General features: G+C 57.1%; 1 protein-coding gene across 3 annotated transcripts in view; it reads left to right on the forward strand.

Moving 5' to 3' along the window:
* Window positions 1-1,951: 1,951 nt before the first annotated feature.
* Window positions 1,952-22,058, forward strand: part of ARHGEF7 (Rho guanine nucleotide exchange factor 7) — a 103,851-nt gene continuing 83,744 nt past the window's right edge. For all 3 annotated transcript variants that reach the window (XM_052649913.1, XM_052649914.1, XM_052649912.1), the window contains exon 1: window positions 1,952-2,116. In XM_052649913.1, coding sequence (XP_052505873.1) covers window positions 1,952-2,116 — 165 coding nt within the window. The remainder of the gene's footprint in view (window positions 2,117-22,058) is intronic.

Raw genomic sequence — 22,058 nt, forward strand, 5'->3', positions numbered from 1 at the left:
CGGCCCTTAAAATCCGGAGTTCACGCTGCTCTCTGAACCACTCTGTGTTCACATCTGGAAAGAAAACTTAACCACTTAACTCGAAGCTGGAAATAAATACAATTCACAGTTGCAAAAGAAGTGCTCTGGAAGAAGGAGGAAGAGGGGAGTCAAGCCTGTTTTTTTTTTAATCTTCATGTTTTCTAATTTTTGTCACTAATGGGATTAATACATTCCACATGTGCCTGGCACAGAGTAAGCTCTTTGTGTGCGCATGCACGCTAGTCACTTCAGTCGTGTCTGACTGTGACGCCATGAACTGTAGCCCGCCAGCCTCCTCGGTCGGTGGAAGCCTCCAGGCAAGAATACTGGGGTGGGTTGCATTTCCTCCTCCAGGGGATCTTCCCGACCACGGGATTGAACCCACACCTCCTGCGGCTCCTGCACTGGCAGGCAGGTTTTTTACCACTGAGCCACCGGGGAAGTGCGAGGTCGCTGTAGATGACGCTTTTAAATTGCCAGGGGCAGTCACAGCAAGCAAACAGGCAAAGCACTCAGGGTGCGGACGGACACACGGACACCTTCAGGGCCCTTCTTTTAGGGACAGGCTTGCTCCCTCCCGCAGCATGCACAGTGCCACTGTCGCTCCTTGTCTGAAGAAGCGTCCTCCTTAGAACACAGGGCTGAGCTCCTTAGGCCTGGCCCGCTTGGTTCATAGCCGGGCCTTTGAGCATCTCTCAACCACATGCGACCTGGCCAAGTGGCCTGTCTGGACTTGAGCTGCTCTCAGTCCTTTCTTCCCAGTCGTCTGTGCAGACCCAGCTCTGGTTCTGCTATTTTCTTGACCTTCCTCCCACAGTGTCTGGAACACCACCATCAATTTAACGTGCGGTGGCTCCAAGGTTTCTGGTCCCGGAGGGTGGGCCCGCGGCACCCGGGCCAGGGAGGTCACCCGAGTGGGGCAGACGGGCCTCCCGGCTGGGGGCACACTTGCTACTGGCCACACGGCGCTCCCGATGGTCACCTCCCTAAGGAGCGCCGCAGCAGCAGGGAAATCAATTCCTCCCCGAAAGAGACCCATCTGGTTACAGATTTAATTATCATTGTGTTCTGTAATTATTGGCTTGCAAGGTAGCGCAGAGAAGGAAACGTCTGGTTTTCAGCTCCCTCCACCCCCGACCTCTTGAAATAAAACTGGCAAAAATAAAAAGAGCTTTCTGGGAAGCACTTAATCATTTAAACATTCATGAATCAGGAATACAAATAAAGGTCCCGAGTCTCCCGAGGAGCGAAGGAGGCGGCAGAAGGGCCAGGACAGCGAGAGGAGCCCGGCCGGGTCTCCTCCTCCGAGGGGGCTGCCCCGGGCCCCACCGGGCGCACCCGGGGAAGGGCGCGCGCGGCCCTCGGGCGGGGAGGCGCGGCGAGCTCTCGCGGCCGGCGGGCTGTCGCCTCCTGGAGGTCACCGGGCCCTTGGGGCGGGGGCCGTCCACCCGGCGGCGCAGGTGGGGACGCGCGCGCACCGCCGGCGGGGTGCGGCGGGCGCACGGCGGGGGCGCACGGCGGCGGGCCCGAACGCGGGGGCCGGCGCGGCCCGGGTTCGGTTCGGTTCGGGTCCGGGCGGCCCTGGGTCGGGGCGCGGGGCCGCTCCGGCGCGGCGTCTTTCTTCTGCTCGCGGTGATGTCATCGGCGGCAGCGGCTGGGGGCCGGGAGGCGGCGGCGGGGGCGGCGCCGGGCGGCCGCCGCAGGTTCATGTGCATCTAATGAAAAGGCGCTTGACAGTCGGCCAGGACGCACGCGAGGCAGCGCGAGCCGGCCGGACCGCGGCGCCGCCCGAGCCAATCGCCGTCGCCGGGCTCTCCATGGGCGAGCGGGAGGAGGGGGCGGTGGGCGCAGCCGGCCGGGCCGCGGCCGCTCCGAGGTGAACGGCGCCGAGACGCGCTCGCGGCGCGGGCAGGCCGGGCGCGCCGCCGCGATGAATTCCGCCGAGCAGACCGTTACGTGGCTCATTACCTTGGGCGTGCTGGAGTCGCCCAAGAAAACCATCTCGGACCCGGAGGGCTTTCTGCAGGCGTCTCTGAAGGATGGGGTGGTCCTCTGCAGGCTGCTGGAGCGCCTGCTGCCCGGCACCATCGAGAAAGTGAGTGCCCCCCCTGCCCGGCCCGCGCACGCACCCCCGGCGGACAGGCCCGGGGCGGAGGGAGGCCCGGGCGGCGGGAGGCCCCGCGCGGACGGAGGCCGCGCGCCCCCCCGGCCCTCGCCGCGGCCCGGGGTGCGCCGAGACGCGCGGGCGCGGGGTCGCCGGCGCCCGCACCTGGTGGCCGCGCGCGCGCGCGGAGGAGCCCACGCGCTGCCTTTGTGCGCGGGCCCGGGCGCGCGGGGGGCGCGCGGGCGGCGCGGGGAGCCGGCGGCGGGATCCCGCCCGGGCTCGGGGCGCCATTGTGTGCGGGGCCGGCGGGGACCGGGGGTCGCGTTCGAGGGGAGCAGCCCGAGGAGGCCGGGGTCGCGGGAGCCCCGCCCGCAGGAGGAGGCGCCGCTCCGGGCGACCTGAGCCGAAACCGGGCTGCGGCGCCCGCGGGCGTCCTCCCCGGCTTTGTTTGAACAGCTTTTGTTGCTGGTATCGTGTGAGACTTTCGGCCTCTGGTTCGCTGACCAGTTGCATTTTTAAAAGATCGTTTATCAGTCGCGGAGAGCTGGACTGGGAGATGGTGTGCTGACCTCCCCAGGGAAGAATTCTCCTGTCTCCAAACCCGGAGGACCGCACACGGGTTCGGGAAGCCCTGGCGTTGTTCAGGGCCGGCCGCAAGTCCTAGGTTGCATTTTCAGGTTCATCCCTGGTTCGGAACAGAATCCCGAGTCCCGCAGACCCGCTGCCCTTCTCGGTGACTTGCGGTTTCCTCGCGGCTGGAGTGTGAACCTTGGCCGCTGCTCTGAGTGATTCAACTTTGCTTTCCCCTGGCTCAGCTGACAAAGCAGGGCCGGCTGAACCGATAGGGCGCTTTTAAACGCGGTGGATCCCCGTGTCGCAGAAACACTACAATCTTACCCCAGTTTCCCCCCCCCCCATACATAATCTTAAGATCAACAGTTTCTTAAAAGGTTTAAATGTAGATATTAAAGTGCACCATAACTTGGAAAAATTCTTTAATTTTTTAAATAGGGTGTATTGGCCCCAACAGTACAGCATCAGTTTGCTAACAATGAAATGTTAATTAGGTGACTTTAGAAAGTAAAACGTTGACTCTTTTAAGTCTGTGCATGTTCTGGCACTACATTTGAAAGGTCAGAAAAGACTATATTCATCTGAATTGTGTACACATGCTAGTTTCGGTATTTTCTTACTTGGAACAGTATTTTTTTAAACTTTCTGTTTTTATTGGAATATAGCTGATTAACAATGCGGTGATAGTTTCAGGTGGAGACCAAAGAGACTCAGTCACACACACACATGTATCCTTTCTCCCCCAAACTCTCCTCCCATCCAGGGTGCCACACAGAATCTGCATTTCACAAAGACTGTCCCCCTGTCTGTCCAGGGAGTAAAAATGTTGCTCCTCAGCAAACCTGGTGCCACAATAAAATTATGGTTCAAGACAGGAATAAAGAGCAGACTAACTTCCGAGGCACTCAGAATACTTTGCTGTCATCTGGATATCAGGACCTCTGGTAATAAGAGACAGATGTTGAGAAGCATTGGAAATGCATGCTAAGTTAACCAAAACAGGCTTATATAAAAGACGGTTTCATTTCTAAGAGTAAAGCTTTAAGAGACTTCAGAGGCTGTTGATTAAAAACATGTCATTATCAATGCATATGCTATTTGGCATATTAACTGCATTCATATTGACTGGTGGACTTCAAGAATCACTCTGTTTTAAACTGTAGAAAGATTTTCTTAGAAAACTGTAGCACTCCTTTCATCTCGGAAGCAACAAAGAGAGGAATGGCTAACATGTTTAGTTTGCAGAAGCCAAACGGAAACAACCCAACATGCTCTAAAACTGCGGTCGTTTGGGAACTTCTTATAGGGCAGCCACCCTTTATCACCGCCCCCCGCCCCGAGGCCCCGACTGGTTTGTTTAGAGGGACCCAGCCACAGTGCAAGTTCAACGTCAAAGTCGCAAATTATAGACACAGCGACCACTTCTCTGTGGTACAAAGGTAGGTTTGGGGAGTAAAATGTTAGCCATTCTCCGCCCCTGGAAACCCTGGGTTTCAGAAGTTTCATGAGCATTTTCCATTTCCTGAGGCACGTTATTTACTTGAACTTTCCCATGTTTGCGTGCACACCAGAGAACGTTCCTGTTTGCCAGAAAGCACACACGCTGAGCACCCTTCACCCCAGTGTGGGAACGCCAGGCCGAGGACGTTGCTTTTCCTAAGAAAGGAACTTTTGGAAACTTCGCCGGGTATTCACAGGGGATTGAAAGGCTCTTGACTCGACCCCAGCTTGCCACACGAACACGTGGAAGACTGGTTAACGGGGTGTCAGCAGCCTGCAACTTAACTTTTTGCAAATTCACAACATGTGAAAGGAGCCGTCAGATGGAGGCGAGTGTGGCGCAGAGGCGGGGAGAGTGCTGGGGCGGCTCGGGTTGCCCGTGTGCCTTTCATTAGGAAAGCATGTCCCAGTGTGTTTCGTGCCTTCGGTAGCTTTGTTCTGTTTCGGGGCCAGCGAGAGGGTGAAGAAAGAAGGGGAAGTTCATCTCGGTTCAGATTGTTCTGCTCGCTTTGCAAAGCTTTCTGTCGAGGTTCCCTTCATGTGGCCTGCTTTTCTTTAGGCAGAAGGTCAGACGGGGACAGGAGGGGCTCAGAAACTTTCCAGGAGCGGTTCAGGCGAGACGTGCAGTTTGTTGCTGCTGAGGGGGTCCTCTCTGCCGAAGGGGAGAGAACAGTGGGTGTTCTGAGGTCTCCTCAATCTCCCTGGGTGAGCCCCTGCCGCTCTGACTCTGTCTGGTAACAGCCAGGATGCTTGTCTGCCCTGCCCACACTGTCTGCTTCCGTCATTCGTCCCTCCCGTGATGAGAAACACACGGAGGCCGCAGGGTCCAGGGAGCCCTCTGGGCACCTAGCTCCTTAGGTAACACTTTAACCGGCTCTGAACCATGTAGTCAGGGGGGCTGAAATTGAGAGGCTGTCATGCCCCAACCTCTGAAACTCCTGTACGACCAGGAAGACACGTTCGGATAATAGGAGTCATGAAATGCTGCTTTACTTACTTACTTACCTGGTTTTTGGATGCCCCTCGTGGCTGGTGGGGTCTTAGTTCCTCCGCCAGGAAGTGACCCCCGGCCCTGGGCGGTGAGAGAGTGGAGTCCTAACCGCTGCACCACCAGGGGCGTCCCTGCGCTGCTTCAGTGTCGCTTGTTACTGCTGCAGGTGGTGCTGCTCGATTCAAACACCCAGGGACCCGGTTCCCTCTCTCTCCGCCCAGGAACACAGCACACACCGTAAGCCACCAAGTGTGGCCAGGGGACCCTCTCGCCACCTGTATCTGTGGAGTCACACACACTGCCCTGTGGCCCTGCCGGTGCCCGAGGTGTGGTGTGCACTCAGACTCGTGGGAGCCGCTTCCTGCGACTTCGCAGCAAAGACCCGCAGACCCGGCCTCACACACCAGGATCGCACGCTCTCACACCCTGGAGCCGGCGTGGTGGGCAGGGCCGCACCCTCTGCAGGGGTTAGGGGTTTGTACTCCCTCCCCACCGAGGTCTCTGCTGGTTCCTGGCTTGGGGCAGCACAGGTCCAATCTGCCCACGGCACCCCCTGGGGTCTCCACTGTGTCCGGATGCCCCTTTCATAAGGACTCGGGTCAGTGGATGAGGGCTGCCCTCCCAGAATAACACTGACTGTTTATATTGGCAATGACCTTGTTTCCAAATAAGGTCCCATTCTGCCCTGGGGCTTGGGGCTGGAACCTATGAATTTCCGGGGTCATGACCCAACCCATAACAGGTTGCACAGTAAGTTTGACCAAATCAGCTTATTAAGTATTTACGTGCCTGTAGGTGCAAGGTGCCATGGGAGACAAAACAGACAGCATAACAAGTTCTTAAGGCTTCGAGTCCAGGAGCAGACATAATTCTAGAAACGAGAGCAGTGTGGGGCTGAGGGAAAAGTCAGAAAGAATGTCCGGTGTAGACAGAGAGGGGCTGGGGAATGGGGAGCTGGAAGGGACGCGCTCTGGGCTGTCCAGCCTCTGCTGAGTCTTCCGAGGTGTGGGTTAGAGTATGGTGTTTATTTCCCCAAACTGTGATCGGGGCTTTCCAGGTGGCTCAGCAGTAGAGAATCTGCCTGCCAATGCAGGAGACCCGGGTTCAGTCCCTGAGTGGGGAAGATCCCCTGGAGGAGGAAACGGCAACCCACTCCAGGATTCTTGGCTGGAATTGATTCCTGACTTGCTTTCTGGAGATTCTTGAGATTCTGGGTTGGGGTGGGGTAGAAGGAGAATATAGTCCTAGTGGCCACTGGACAGCGAGTGGTCTGTGCATCCACCTGGAGAAGTGTGTGTTTTTTCTGGCCCCCTGAGAAGGATGTGGTCGGCAGTGTGGGGTAGTGTGAGGACCTTACTCCGGGCCAGTTGGTTTGGAAGCCCGTGCCCTGTAGCTGCCACAAACACCTGGTCATCGCGGGTGAAGCTCTCTGAGGGAAAGGTTCCAGAACGCGTGACTTCCTGTGTTTGTAAGGAGAAAACATCTTTAAAGTTTGCAGAGGGTATTACTTGCTATACTGAGTTGCTTCTAATGAAACTGCTTGAGATTTCAGGATAGTTCCTTTTGTCATAAGAAACATCTGCTTTTGAAGCAGAGACTTTCAGATACTACTCAGCACCAGAGGAGAGAGGGGCCATAACTGCGCTTGCTGCTTCACTCAGAACAAAGCAGACACAACTAAATTCCATTCAATTGGGACCGCCTCGCGTCATCTCCCGGGAGGCGCGCTGGAAGTGCTGGGGTGTCGATGCCCGCATTCCCGAGCGCGTGCACGCACGCACGCACGCACGCACGGGCACACGCGTGCGGAGTGACTTGGGTTTGCGGGCGCCGGGGAAGGGCCGCAGGCTGGCCTTTTGTCGGGGGAGATGTCCCCGGGGCCCTGGGGCGGGAGGGCGCGGCCTGTGTTCTCCTGGGGCCTCGTGCTATGGATGGACGTGGCAGCGGCGTGGCCTTCTTCCCGCGTTTCTCTAAGCGCAGCCCACCATCAGATGCGTCTCCTTTCCAGAAAGTACTGAGCGCCCCGAGTGGCTAAACTGCTGTGGCCCCACGTGGCCCCCGCTTCACGGGGAGGACCCCGAGGCCCTGCGGTGTGCCGAGCCCAGGCACCCCGCTGGCAGGAGCTGGGGGCATCCCCCGGGGGTGCCCGCGGCCCCAGGCGGGACCTTCCAGGTGGCCTTGGTGAGCCCCGGCTGCGCCCCCGTCTGCTTCGGGGGTCACCAGCCAGGGCGGGAAGGCCGCTGACATGAGCGGCCACGGCGGACGAGAGCGCAGGGTTAGGTCTGCCGCCGTCCGCGGGCGTCCCGGGAGGGAAGGGGCGGCGTGTTGCCGTGTGCAGGCGCAGGTTGGCGGCGGGGCAACGGCAGGGAAGCGGGGCGCTGGAGCCGGTCCCGGGACGAGTCTCCGAGAGAGGTGGCCCTGCGCAGGACGCCCCCACGGACAAGTGTTCAGCTCTCGTTCTGGCACCTGCTAAGCTCCGCTGGGGCTCCTGGGCCTTCGGACCCTGAGTTCACTCAGAATCCATCTAAGCTGAGATTTAAAACAATGCCGTGTGTGTGTGTCTGTGGATGTGTCTGTGTGTCTGTGTATGTCTGTGTGTCTGTGTGTCTGTGGGTGTGTGTGTGTGTCTGTGGGTGTGTCTGTGTGTCTGTGTGTCTGTGTGTCTGTGTGTGTCTGTGTGTCTGTGTCTGTGTGTGTGTGTCTGTGTGTGTGTGTGTAATTCATTTACTTGGTGGGACTGTCTCTAGACTTTCAGGCTGGCATTGCACGGGGGTCAGGAGAAGGTAGCCAGGGTCCCGCATACCGTCTGGGAGCTCACCTCTGCCCAGGGCAGCACCGGGTGCTGGGAGGCCCAGCGCTTCCCAAGACCCACTCTGCCCCTGGGACCTGTACCGTGGGGTGGTCCCAGGATGTGCTCCAGAATTGTCCATTTGCTGTGTGACTTTGGACAACCTGCCCGACTTCTCTGAGCCTGACTTTCTTCCTCCTAAAAGCAAGATTAGGGCTTCCCTAATGGCTCAATTGGAGAAGGCAATGGCAACCCACTCCAGTGTTCTTGCCCGGAAAAATCCCATGGATGGAGGAGCCTCATGGGCTGCAGTCCATGGGGTTACTAAGAGTCAGACACGACTGAGCATCTTCACTTTCCCTTTTCACTTTCATGCATTGGAGAAGGAAATGGCAACCCACTCCAGTGTTCTTGCCTGGAGAGTCCCAGGGACGGGGGAGCCTGGTGGGCTGCCGTCTATGGGGTCGCACAGAGTTGGACACGACTGAAGCGACTTAGCAGCAGCAGCGGCAATGGCTCAATGGGTAAAGAATCCGCCTGCAGTGCAGGAGACACAGGAGGCGTGGGTTCGATCCCTGGGTTGCAAAGATCCCCGGGCGAAGGAAACGGCAACCCACTCCAGTATTCCTGCCTGGAGAATCCCATGGACGGGGAGCCTGGCGGGCTACAGACCATGGGGTTGCAAAGAGTCGGACACGACTGAGCGACAGAGAGAAAGTCAAGGTTGACCATTGCTGTCTGGAGGAAATGGCCTCATGGGCCGGGAGGGCTGCTCCTAGGGTGAGTGAGTGAACGCGAGGGGCCGTGTGCAGTGCTGGCTGTGGGCCAGGTCCTCGTAGATGATGCTTTTATAGATCAACGCCCGAAACTTGTGCTATGTCCAGGAAAACGCTAAGCCAGGACTTGGACCTTAAGGCCACCCACATCCGGGAGTATTTCCTTATTCTCACAGCTGGACAGGCTCTTGCTGTCTCAGGGTGCTGGCGGCCCTTCCTTTTCACCCTCATGGATGCCATTGTCTGGGGCGGTGGGACCACGGATCGGTTCCTGGGTCCTCTGCTTAGCTGAAGATCCCCGCGCAGCTGCTGAGCGCACGCAGCTGCTGGCCCAAGGGGCCAGAGGGCTGGCTGGGGGCTCGGGTTTCGTGCGTCTAGGGTTTCGTGCATGGGAAGGGCCCAGAGCTACAGATGGGCAGTGAGGCCCGCCAGCCCCGTGTCTGCACTGGGAGGGCGTCCGGGCTGTCCTGGGCGTGTGTGTCCTGGGTACGATTTCTGATGTTTCCTCTCCTCCTCAGTTCTACCAAGTTAGGGTTGGATCATTTGTTTCCTTATTTTTCTTTGTCTAACTTTGGCTCTGTATTTCTCGTTTAATGAACCAAACTGGTAGTTCTCAGCCTTGCTTCTGTGGGATACTTCTGTAATCCAGGAAGAGGGGTGGGATGTTTGTACATTTCCAACACATTTGTTCAGAATTATTTTAATCTTCATTCCAATGTCAACATATGTAACCGATGTATTTGTTATGTTCCTACTCTGTGCATGCTAGTGTGCCCATCATACATGTGGAAACACACACACACGTGTGTTCTGTGCTGCCTTTTCAGGCAGTCATAAGAGAGGCCATAGGGTCTGAAGTGTAAAGCATTTGTGAATTCTCAGTGGGAGGCATTGTCAAGGCACCATGCTGCCCAGACTCATCATTTTACAGGTAGGTTCGCTGAGGGCAGCACCATATGGCTGTGTAGGTTGAGCACTGTACAGCCTGGGGGGAGTCATTCACACTGTAGTCTAAATGAATGGGGTCTCCAGGACTGCTGGGGCAATGGGGCATAGAGGTCAGCCTCCACGGAGGTCAGCTTCATAGGGCACGCAACGGATTAGAGAAGGGCCATGGTAGGTTACGGAGGAGGCCCCCCTGCCCCCTCCTCACTGCACCCCTGCAGCCACGCTCCTCACCCCTTGTCAAGTCACACTGCAGCTCTTCCCATCGAGGGGTGGGGTGGGGCCTGTTTCCTCACTTCTTGCATCTGGGCTGACCTTGACTTGTTCTGGTAACGGATGTGGCAGACGGGCAGGCAGCAGTTCCCAGGAGGCCTGGTGTGTTTCCATGCTCTCTCAGAGCCTGTGTGCACCCGGGACCAGCCCGGGCCCCAAATGCTGCGGGATGCAAGACCACAGGGCCAAGAGCTCAGCTGTGCCTGCTGAACCCTCCTGGGCCTACCTGCAGCCCTCCGAGCCCATTCATGGGCCAGTCCAGGCGAGGTCACCAGAGCTGCCACCTTGATCAGAGGTCCCCGCTGCCGCGTGAGCCCAGGCAAGCTGCGCGCGGCCCCGCGGACAGAAGCACAGGCTCGCTGCAGCGGCCCCCGAGGCTTTGTGGTTGCTTGTTCTGCAGCCTCCTGTGGCGGTGAGCGCGGTACACGGCTTGAGAGCTCAAGTGGTGTTTTGTGCGTGACTGTAACTGCTGTTACCCGAGAGCAGCCTTTAGAAAGGAACCGATGAGGTCCTTATCTTTTCTCTAAAGAAGGTGCATGCGATTCAGAACCCAAACAACTGTAGCACTGGAAGCCTCTCCCTGCTTACATCTAATGCTTTTATTTAAAGCGGGAGCCCTGGCGTCCAGCTTTGCTTTGAAGTCGCAGTTCCTGGCAGAAGTCGTGTTCTGGCAGCATGATTTTTTTAGCAGTCAAGCAGAAATCCTTAGAACAGCCTGGTTTGGATTATCTGCAAACCCTCTGGCCTGTGGTGGCCCTTTCCCCTCCATCCTGAGTGTCTCACTGCTAAGTCTCTGCTGGGAACACACTTTCCCACTGACTCCCTGAGCTTGAGATGGCCTAAGTTCATAAGAGACTTTTTTTTTTGTACTTAAAATTTTTTTTTATTACTTCAATTTAATCGGGCAAATTAATTTTCTGACTTTTGAAATATAATGTGTTTATGCTCAGTGATGTCTTAGAGGAAAATATACTTTGGGTAACTGACGCATCTTAGTTGTTAAAAAGATCTGATTAAAACGTTTGACACACCATTGTTTATAAGTTCACAAGGGACTTTTAACTCTAGCTGAAGTTAGTAAATTTGTTCAGGAGGCTTTTGTCAGGAATATAGACTTTCTGAAAAAAGCCTGTTGCTTTCTGTGTGTGCCTGTGTGGTCAGTCGCTTAGTCGTGCCCGACTCTGTGTGACCCCAGGGACGCAGCCCGCCAGGCTCCTCTGTCTGCGGGATTTCCCAGGCAAGAATACTGGAGTGCGTAGCCATTCCCTTCTCCAGGGGATCTTCCTGATCCAGGAATGCATACCGAAAGGTTATGACTTTGTCCTTCACTCTGTGAAGAATGTGTAGGAATTCTGACAGAAAGCTGGGAGCTGGGGAGGCCTCGTCCTGGCCCCTAGGCCGGGTTGCTGGCCTTCCGGAGGAGCCGGAGGCGTGGGAACACACACCCCCTCAGCCTCCACTTCTCTGGTGACCGCAGGGCTGTCTCTCTGCGGTGCTGGAGAAATTGCCTTGCTCAGCGACGTGCGTAGCAGATTTCTTCTCATGGAAATGTGAAGTTTTCTGGTTGTGGGTCTTCTATTTGTTAAGGCATTTTTGTTTCCTTTGAAAACAAGGCCCATAAATAGAACGGGGTTAGATTCTCAGCAGCCTCTTGGCAAAGGTTAAGCTTCCAGAGGGCAGCACGCTCTGAAGCCATGCCTCTGGGTGGGGAGAGCCTGGAGCCGAGCGGCTCCCAGACTTCATCTCTGGAAGAGGAATGGGGAGGAAGGTTTTGTTTCTCCTTGCTCTGACCTCTGACCAAACACGGTTATGTAGATTGAACCGGAGTAACTGCCTTGTCCGCGAGCCCAGCCTGGGTCTTCAGATAACTCACAGTAACTATTTAATTGGCTGTGAGTCTTAAGGCATCCTGTTTATAAATAGTTAGACTGATGTTCCGGGAGTGAGCGGGAACTCACCCTGCACAGGCTTTAAGTCTTCTGTGGGGTGGAATAGAGCTGCCATCTTAAGGAGCTAGAACAGTAAAGGCAAGTTAAACCCTAAGTAAGCAACAGACAGAACAGAATAAAGAAGAACTCGATGACCAACCGGTGACGTGGAAAGCAGAAAATTACTGGAGACAGCAAAACCCAAAGCTTATTCTCTGAGAAGACTCCACAGAATTGATGACCCTCTTAGACTGATGAGGAAAAATGGGGGGTAGGACCCAGAGCAGTCAGCCTAGTGGTCAGTGATGTTAACAAGGGCACCTGTGCTCGGGGAGGGGCTGAGTGTAGGGGCTAGGGGATGTTGTTGGAACCGGGGCAGCATGGACCCGGAGGTTGGGGAGCAGAGTGTGGGGCTGAGAGAGTGGGGGCCCGTGGGATCTGAGGATGCGTGAACTTGGGGTGGGTTTTCACAGCCTGATGCTTATCAACTGTAGGAAATCTTCTTAAGAGGAAGTTGACCTTCAGCAGTTTTTTTTTCCTTGATAAAGGAGACTTTAGAAAACTCTGTTCCTTTCAGTGGCTTCAGGGAAACACATCTGTGTGGTTTTTCCCTCACTTCCTACATGTTTTAACATGGGTTCAAGTCCGGCCAGTGTGTTGAGGCTGAGCAGTGGTCAGTCTGAGCCCCTCTGAGATTTACAACTTAAAAAAAAAAAATTTGTTTTATCTTTTTTTGAAAATCTCTTTTTAAAAATTTAACATTCACTTTCGGCTGGGCTGGGTCTTCGTTGCTATGCAGGCTTTCTCTACTTGCGGCGAGCGGGGCCTACTCTGTAGTTTTCCTGCCCAGGCTTCTCACTGTGGCGGCTTCTCTTGCTGTAGTTTCAGGAGTTGTGACACGTGGGCTCAGGAGGCGCGGGTCCTGGGCTCTAGGGCGCCGGCCCAGGGGGCGGGGGCCCCCGGGCTCTAGGGTGCCGGCCACCAACCCCTCTCGGGCTCTAGGGCGTAGGCCCAGGAGGTGCGGGTCTCGGGCTCTAGGGCACGGGCCCAGGGGGCGCGGGTCCCGGGCTCTAGGGCGCGGGCCGAGGGGGCGCGGGTCCCGGGCCCTAGGGCGCGGGCTCATGGGGCGTGGCCGCCTGAGCTTAGTTGCTCCACGGCATGTGGGATCTTTCTCCACCAGGGATTGAACTCGTGTCTTGCATTGGTAGGTGGCTTCTTTGCCACTGAAGTGCTAGGGAAACCCCTCTCTTATCATAAATGAATTCACGTCAGGTGTTGAATCTCCCCGGTTTGATTCATTTTACAGTGAGTGAATGGCTTTTTAGGTAAAGATAGGGGTGGTTGAGAACCTGCTACTCTAGGCTGTCTCTACGTGCTGCTGACGTTTGAGAATCCAGATCCATTGGAGGGAAGGCCTTTTAGGGATGTCAATGTACAGTTTTTAGGAAGTTCAGGTTGAAGTCAAAGACTATTTGTTTTATAATTTTGTGAATATGTGCACATCTCTCCTGGGCCTTGCTCTCTCTTTCTCATGTAGAAAACACTCCCAATTAGTTACATATTATAATAAATGAAGGGAGATGAAAGTAAGTCAAGTGTTTACTGGGAATACTGTCCCTAAACAACCTCAGTGAGTGTAAGCAATGTTTAGCTTTTGGGTGTTATTTTTCCCATTCAAGGGCTTCCCTGTAGCTCAGTTGATAAAGAATCTGCCTGCAGGGCAGGAGACCCTGGTTCGATTCCTGGGTCGGGAAGATCTGCTGGAGAAGAGAAAGGTTACCCGCTCCAGTATTCTTGGGCTTCCCTTGTGGCTCAGCTGGTAAAGAATCCACCTGCAATGCAGGAGACTGGGGTTCGATCCCTGCGTTGGGAAGATCCCCTGGAGAAGGGAATGGCTACCCACTCCAGTATTCTTGCCTGTAGTCCACCGGGTCGCAAAGAGTTGGACACGGCTGAGCGACTTTCACTTCACTTCAGTTTCCCATTCAAAGCAATAAACCCACACCCTCCAGTCTGTCTTCTTGTGTGGGGGATGGGGGCTCATCAGTTGTTTTTCCTCCTTAGTCTTTTTCCTTTGAGAGGACGAAGTGGCTTCGTGGTAAAGAGTCCACCTGCCTGTGCAGGAGGCTCGGGAGATGTGGGTTTGATCCCTGGGTCAGGAAGAACCCCCTGGGGGAGGAGATGGCAGCTCACTCCAGTATTCTCGCCTGGAGAGTGCCAGGGACGGGGGAGCCTGGTGGGCTGCAGTCCGTGGGGCCGCACGGAGTCGGACACGGCCGAGTGTGCACGCGCGTGGTGGGGACAGCGCGTTGATAAGGACGTTGCAGGAAGTCATCTCTTTCCTCTCTCCCCCACCTCTCACTTCTGCTGAGGAGCCTGTGCCTTGAAATTTCTGGCTTGGGATGGTTTCCTTTTCCTTTTTCTTAGAGCTGGACGCATAGCTGCCCAACAATGAATTTTTGTATAAAAATGTTTACAATTTTACATCAAAGTTATGAGTGAAGCTGCTGACATCGCAGTTGGCAGTAGCTGTGTTTTGGTGGCGGTTCCTCGCTTTGCACCTTTGGCACAGGTGGTTACATGGTTCTTACACGCGAGTGTGCCCAGAACCTCCTGGATGGCTTGTGAAGACACAGACTGCTGGGCTCCACCCAGAGTTTCTGATGTCACAGTCCAGGTTGCGGAGGGTGGGCATTTCTGATGGGTGCACAGGACATGCTGACGCTGCAGGTCCAGGGGGCACATTTCAGGACCACTCTCAGCCCCCAAGCTCATTAGCCCGGCGGTGGTATAACCTGGGGCCAGCCCGATGACATGCACGGCGCTGCAAGCACAGGGGACCAAGGTGTGAGCCCCTGGGGGCTTCCCCACAGGTGAGCGTGGGCTGCTTGCTGACCTGGTGTGCTCCCGACCCCTGTGCTTGGGAAATGTCCTAACCTAGTGCTTTTCAGTTCAGAGCAGAGCGGACCCCAGGCTGCTTCACGGTGGGCTTTTGGAGCCTTGAAACGTGGCGGTAGAGCGCTTGGAAAGAAATCCTGCCTTGGATTGGAAGGGGCACTTGGAATTTATCTGCAAAATGGGATTCCTCCCCTGTCTGTTTACTTCTAGAAATTCTTGTATAAAACAGAAGAGAAACACAGTCTCCATTAAGAGACCAAGCTCAGAAGCTTGCTTGCGATTTGATGACTATTTTATTTAAGTCAGGGCACTTAAGGCAGGATCCTTGAAATATTCATATTAGGGTTGGGAGGACCTGTAGCTCAATAAGAGGATGAGTCACTAAAAGCTACCAAAAGACAGACTTGTAGGTAAGGGTTCTGTCTAAAACTGAGGCTTTTAAGGGGAGAGGCAGAGCAGCCGTGCTGTGGGCTTGGGGCCGGGCGGCGTCCAGCTCCAGGTGAAAACGCGCTTCAGTGTGGGGGTCCGCAGGGCCGTGGCTCCTCCTGCTGCCTCCCACGGGCGGTGGGCCTGGGTCCTTAGGCCGGGGACCCTTCTCTCTGCAGGTCTGTAGGGGTCCGTGGCTTGTTGCTGGCTTTCCACCACTGCTGAGGAGTCTGTGCTTTTCAGTTCAGCAGCCAATTAAGAAGGCGTCCCTGATGGCTCAGCGGTAAAGAATCTACTTGCCAGTGCAGGAGCTGCGAGTTCGACCTCTGGGTCGGGAGGATCCCCGGACAAGGAAGTGCTCCAGTGTTCTTGCCTAGAAAATCCCATGGACGGGGAGCCCGTTAGGCTCGGTCCATGGGGTTACCAAAGAGCCCCAACACAGCTTAGCGACTGCACAACGAAGGCCAATTTAAAGTGCACGTTGTCACTGGATACCGGAGAAGACAATTTCTGGCAACCCTGCCACCCAAGTGCGGTCACGTACGCGGCTTTTCTAGAAGATACTGTACTGCCGAGGTGACCTTCAGGGGCCATCTCCTTCAGGTGAAGGGGGCTGGAATCCCCTGACAAGGGTTTTCAAGCCGCCCTCATAAAAAGGCTTCAGAAAACAATTACAGATTCTTTTGAAACAAACGGAAAGCTAGGAAATCTTGGCAAAGAAAGAGGACTTGTAACGAAAGAAATGTGGAAATTACCGAGCTGAAATGTAGAATAACTGAAGTCCAGCGTACTGCACGGGCTCAAAACTCGAGGGGAGGAGACCAAATCCGTGGGCCCGGGAACTGGGTCTGCTCAGACTGAGGGACAGGGAGGGAGGCACCGAAGGAAGGGGACGTGGTGGGCGGCGGCGAGATGAGACAGCCGACCCAGGCTGGGATTCCGGGAGGGCGGCGTCAGCGTGTCCCGGCTCCCCGGTGAGGCTTAGGACCCGAGCACAGAGCAGCCCGTCCCCACGCGGGTTTCCTGGACAGCCATCCCCGTGCCGGCCATGGGCAGGAGGCGAGGCCTGGGGGAGCCGGCCAGCGGGCTGTGGGCCCTAGCTGGAGTCAGCGGTCACCCTGAGTGACAGGCAGCTGGCCCTGAAGCCAGAGCGCTGGCGCCCGGCGGCGCCCGGCTGACCGAGGCCTGGTGCCCGCGGAGGGGGGCGGAGCCCGGAGCCCGCGCTGGCCGCCCGCGGAGCGCTGGGCGGCGGCTGGCGGCTGGCCTCAGGCAGAGCCTTCGGTGACAGGATGCATCCGTCCACCTCGACAGAAAGGGCTTACGGGTCTCTGCTGAAACCCAGACCGGCCTTTGAGTCTCTGGGCCGTTTTGGCTACGGTGAGTGTATCTCCGTGCGCTTTTAACGCGTGGTTCCTGGGCCGGATATTCAGCTCTCGCGTCACACCAGCTGCCTTCCTCTTTGGCTCCAGGTGATGTTGGCGTGACTCACCTTCACTTTTGGAAGCTATTCCCAAGTGGTTCTGGTACCCAGTCGAGTCACAGGCGCTGGCCTTAGTGCCAGCGAAGTTGCTCAGCCGTGTCCGACTCTGCGATCCTGTGGACTGTAGCCTACCAGGCTCCTCCATCCATGGAATTTTCCAGGCAAGAGTATTGGAGTGGGTTGCCATTGCCTTCTCCAGGGGATCTTCCCGACCCGGGGATCGCACCCAGGTCTCCCGCATTGCAGGCAGATGCCTCACCGTCTGAGCCACCAGGGAAGCCGCAAATAATGAGTAGACGCTAGTGCCAGTGAAGTTGTGACCATTGATTCACCTGACATAACATGCTCAGTGCCTGTATCCCTGTATGCAGGTGCTGAGACCTGGCCCTCGTCACACGGACTCTGCGTGGGAGATGTGTGCTCCATGTGCAAGGAGGCTCTCTGGGCACGCACGTGGATCGCGTCACGTGTTTGTGTGGGAGCTATGGAGAAGCCTGGGGGCAGGGGTGCCCGCGGATGGTGGGAGCCAAGGAGAAGCCTGGGGGCAGAGGGTGCCAGCAGGGGGTGGGAGCTATGGAGAAGCCTGGGGGCAGGGGTGCCAGCAGGTGATGGGAGCTATGGAGAAGCCTGGGGGCAGAAGGTGGGAGCTATGGAAAAGCCTGGGGGCAGGGGTGCCAGCAGGTGTTGGGAGCTATGGAGAAGCCTGGGGGCAGAGGGTGCCAGCAGGTGGTGGGAGCTATGGAGAAGCCTGGGGGCAGGGGTGCCCGCAGGTGGTGGGAGCCAAGGAGAAGCCTGGGGGCAGAGGGTGCCAGCAGGTGGTGGGAGCTATGGAGAAGCGTGGGGGCAGGGGTGCCAGCAGGTGTTGGGAGCTATGGAGAAGCCTGGGGGCAGGGGTGCCAGCAGGTGATGGGAGCTATGGAGAAGCCTGGGGGCAGAGGGTGGGAGCTATGGAAAAGCCTGGGGGCAGGGGTGCCAGCAGGTGTTGGGAGCTATGGAGAAGCCTGGGGGCAGGGGGTGCCAGCAGGTGATGGGAGCTATGGAGAAGCCTGGGGGCAGAGGGTGCCAGCAGGGGGTGGGAGCTATGGAGAAGCCTGGGGGCAGGGGTGCCCACAGGTGGTGGGAGCTATGGAGAAGCTGGGGGCAGAGGGTGCCAGCAGGGGGTGGGAGCTATGGAGAAGCCTGGGGGCAGGGGGTGCCAGCAGGTGATGGGAGCTATGGAGAAGCCTGGCGACAGGGGTGCCCACAGGTGGTGGGAGCTATGGAGAAGCCTGGGGGCAGAGGGTGGGAGCTATGGAAAAGCCTGGGGGCAGGGGTGCCAGCAGGGGGTGGGAGCTATGGAGAAGCCTGGGGGCAGGGGTGCCCACAGGTGGTGGGAGCTATGGAGAAGCCTGGGGGCAGAAGGTGGGAGCTATGGAAAAGCCTGGGGGCAGGGGTGCCAGCAGGTGATGGGAGCTATGGAGAAGCCTGGGGGCAGGGGTGCCAGCAGGTGTTGGGAGCTATGGAGAAGCCTGGGGGCAGAGGGTGGGAGCTATGGAAAAGCCTGGGGGCAGGGGTGCCAGTAGGTGTTGGGAGCTATGGAGAAGCCTGGGGGCAGAGGGTGCCAGCAGGGGGTGGGAGCTATGGAGAAGCCTGGGGGCAGAAGGTGGGAGCTATGGAAAAGCCTGGGGGCAGGGGTGCCAGCAGGTGATGGGAGCTATGGAGAAGCCTGGGGGCAGAAGGTGGGAGCTATGGAAAAGCCTGGGGGCAGGGGTGCCAGCAGGTGTTGGGAGCTATGGAGAAGCCTGGGGGCAGAGGGTGCCAGCAGGTGATGGGAGCTATGGAGAAGCCTGGGGGCAGGGGTGCCCACAGGTGGTGGGAGCTATGGAGAAGCGTGGGGGCAGGGGTGCCAGCAGGTGATGGGAGCTATGGAGAAGCCTGGGGGCAGAGGGTGGGAGCTATGGAAAAGCCTGGGGGCAGGGATGCCACCAGGTGGTGGGAGCTATGGAGAAGTCTGGGGGCCGAGGGTGCCAGCAGGTGATGGGAGCTATGGAGAAGCCTGGGGACAGGGGTGCCAGCAGATGGTGGGAGCTATGGAGAAGCCTGGGGGCAGGGGTGCCAGCAGGTGGTGGGAGCTATGGAGAAGCCTAGGGGCAGGGGTGCCAGCAGGTGGGTGATGCAGTTTTGCATCTGGTCGGTAGGGAGGTGGACCAGGAAGTGACATCGAAACAAAGACAATGTATGTGAGCAAAGGTGAGACCTGGATGTCAGGGAGAAGGGAGTCTCAGGCGAGGGGAAGAGCCTCTGCGAAGGCCCTGAGGCAGGAGCCTGGCTGGCAAATTCCAGGAACAGCAGAGTTCACTGTGGGTTGGGGGAGAGTAGTGGCTGGCTGGTGAGGTTAGGGAGGGCATGGGAGAGCTGCCTGCGCGGGCCTGCTCAGCCATCATAAGATCATTGACTTAAAAACCCAGTAGACTTTATTTGCAGTCTTAGGTTTCCAGAAAAACTGAGCAGAGAGCATAGAGGATTTCCGTCCAGCCCTCCCCACTCTCTCCTGCTGTCAACGTCTTGCACCAGCGCGTGTCAGCTGTTGCAGTGGACGTGAAGCTTCGCCCTGCGCTGTGCAGTTGGGCGCTTGGGCACCACGCGTGTCCATTATCACAGGCTCACACGGGACGGTTCACGGCCCTGAGACTTCTCTGCGCTCTGCCTGTCCACCCCACGCCCTCCCCTAGTCCCTGGCAGTTTCGCCTCTGCCGGGGTCACACGGTGTGTAGCCTTTCCGGACTGGCTTCCTCCACTCGGTCGTGTGCATCTAAGTGTCTGATGTGCCTTCCTGTGGCCTGGCTGCGCGTTTCTTTTTATGACTGAGTGGTCTCCCATTGTCTGCGTGGACCACAGTCTGTCTACTCACTACGGACGGGCATCCTGGTCACGGCCAGCTTTTGGCAGTTATGGATGAAGCTGCTATAAACATTCATATTCAGGTCTTCGCGTGGACATGTTTTCCACTCATCTGGGTAAAGCGAATTTACCCAGGAAGCAAGACTGCCGGACCTTGGGTGGGAGGATGCTCAGTTTTGTAAGGAGCCGTCTTCCGCGGTGCCTGTGTGGCTCGTGTTCCTGCCGGGCGGGGATGGGGCTGCTGTCGCCCCAGGCTGGCGAGGACCTCACGGGTGTGCAGGGGCGTCTCACTGCAGTGTTGATCTGCACTTCCCTGATGACAGCTGACGTGGGGCATCTTTTCATCCGTCAGTTCCGTTGCCATCTGGAGGGAAAGAGCGAATTAGCCAAGATGGCGGTGGTCAGGCTCTCTCTCCCCACGTCCTCACACTCTGGCCTCACGTTTCGTAAATACATGGTTATGTAACAGCCGAGATCGTTTATAGCACGGTGCGTGCGCGATGACCTATGATATAAGCACCACCTGAAAACTCCCTGCAGCTGAGGCGAGTCAGGTCCAGGAGAGAGTCGCGCTGAGCTGAGTTGTGTCGTCGTGGGTGCTGCTGTGTCGGTCATTAGAGAGGAGAGGATGCCTGCCTCGCTGCTGCCAGTGAAGTGTGTCTGCGGCCCTACGGCTCCCGGCGCCTTCTTCCAGCTCCGCCTTGCCTGTCCTGGGCTCAGCGAACAGCGAGGTGCAGCGAGACGCCGTCTTGTGCCCTCTTTGGTGAGGAGACTGTTCACGCCTTTTGCCCATTGTTTCACTGGCTCGTCTGGTTTCTTGTGGAACATACTTTGTATGTTTTGGGTACAGGCCCTTGGCTGGACGTGTGTTTTGCAGTGAGCTCTTCCTTCCAGTCCACGCCTCATCATTGTTTCACTGGCTCGTCTGGTTTCTTGTGGAACATACTTTGTATGTTCTGGGTATAAGCCCTTGGCTGGACGTGTGTTTTGCAGTGAGCTCCTCCTTCTGGTCCGCGCCTCATCTTTTCCTTCTCTGAAAGTACTCTGGCTTTTACCCTTGCTGAAATGGAGAGCTGCTGACGATTTGAGCCAAGGGGTGAGGTGACCGGCCGATTGTGCGTGTACAGGGACATCCTCCAACTAGAGTGGTACGGAAGATCCAGAACACTGGAGTCTGCGTTGGCAGCCTTGTCTTTGACCTAGGAAGGTCTGTTTTTCCGAGTGACCGTTTGAAAACGTGTCTCCCAGCTACACGTCTGACAGCTCCTGCCCTCCATGACTCAGCTGGTGCTCTGCAGATACTCCAGGCTCTTGGCGATAACGATCTTTTATCACCTTTTTATTACTCGCTGTTAATATGAAGTCTCAGCTGGCTTCTTGCACGTGAGAGGCTTTTATGGCAGGAGCATTTGGGCTGCGGCCACCCCGCCCCTGCCCTGCCCTCCGGGGAGGGTCTCAGCTGCTATTTATGGAGAGGCGCACTTGCCAGCGGGTGTCTTCAGCTGTTTCCTTTCCCTGTATTCAGGTTTCTTTCCCGGGTGAAGGCTCCGTTTGGCTTCTCAGCCTCTCTGCAAAGTCAGCCAGCACCCTCCGCATGCCTTCAAACCTCCCCCGCGCTGACCTGCGGGTGAAAACAAAGCTTCTGCAAGGTGGTCTCCAGAGTGTCTCGTCTTCTGGCCCAGAGGCTCCAGTGCAGCTTCTCAGGCTGTTTAAAAGTGACGGACGGGGTCTCGAGCCGGGAGGGCTGGTTGCACAGGAGGCTGGTGCTGCTCCGAAGCCCCACTGCTGCCCCTGGTTCACTGTGTGGGGAGAGGCTGGAGGGGGCACAGTGGTAAACCAGGGCCGCGGCAGGCGGCCGGGACCCCTCCCGGACACCTGAGGAGGGGGGGTGGGCAGTGCAGTGGCTGCGGACACGGGACACCTTAACCTGAGGCATCTCGGTCGAGGAAGGAGGCTGCGTTGTCCATGAGGCAGAGAGCGGACCTGTGAGGCCTGCCGCCCCCAGCGCCCTGTTCAGGCAGCAGGCAGCTCTGCTCCTGGGGGCCGGCTCCCGTCCCGGGACTCTGTAGCAGCTGCTGCTGCTGCTAAGTCGCTTCAGTAGAGTCCGACTCTGTGCGACCCCATAGACGGCAGCCCACCAGGCTCCCCCGTCCCTGGGATTCTCCAGGCGGGAGTGGGTTGCCATTTCCTTCTCCAGTGCATGAAAGGGAAAAGTGCAAGTGAAGTCGCTCAGTCGTGTCTGACTCTTAGCAACCCCATGGACTGTAGCCCACCAGGCTCTTCCGTCCATGGGATTTTCCAGGCAAGAGTACTGGAGTGGGGTGCCATTGCCTTCTCCGGGGACTCTGTAGGGAGAGAGCAAATTAGGCAAGACGGTGGTGGTCAGGCCCTTTCGGCCCACGTGTTGTGAATGCGTGGTTATGCAGCAGCCGGGATGCCTCACAGCACTGCGCGTGCATGTCACGATGTACCCGC

Source organism: Budorcas taxicolor, chromosome 12 (genome assembly GCF_023091745.1).
Source record: "Budorcas taxicolor isolate Tak-1 chromosome 12, Takin1.1, whole genome shotgun sequence".
NCBI classification, from domain to species: Eukaryota; Metazoa; Chordata; class Mammalia; order Artiodactyla; family Bovidae; genus Budorcas; species Budorcas taxicolor.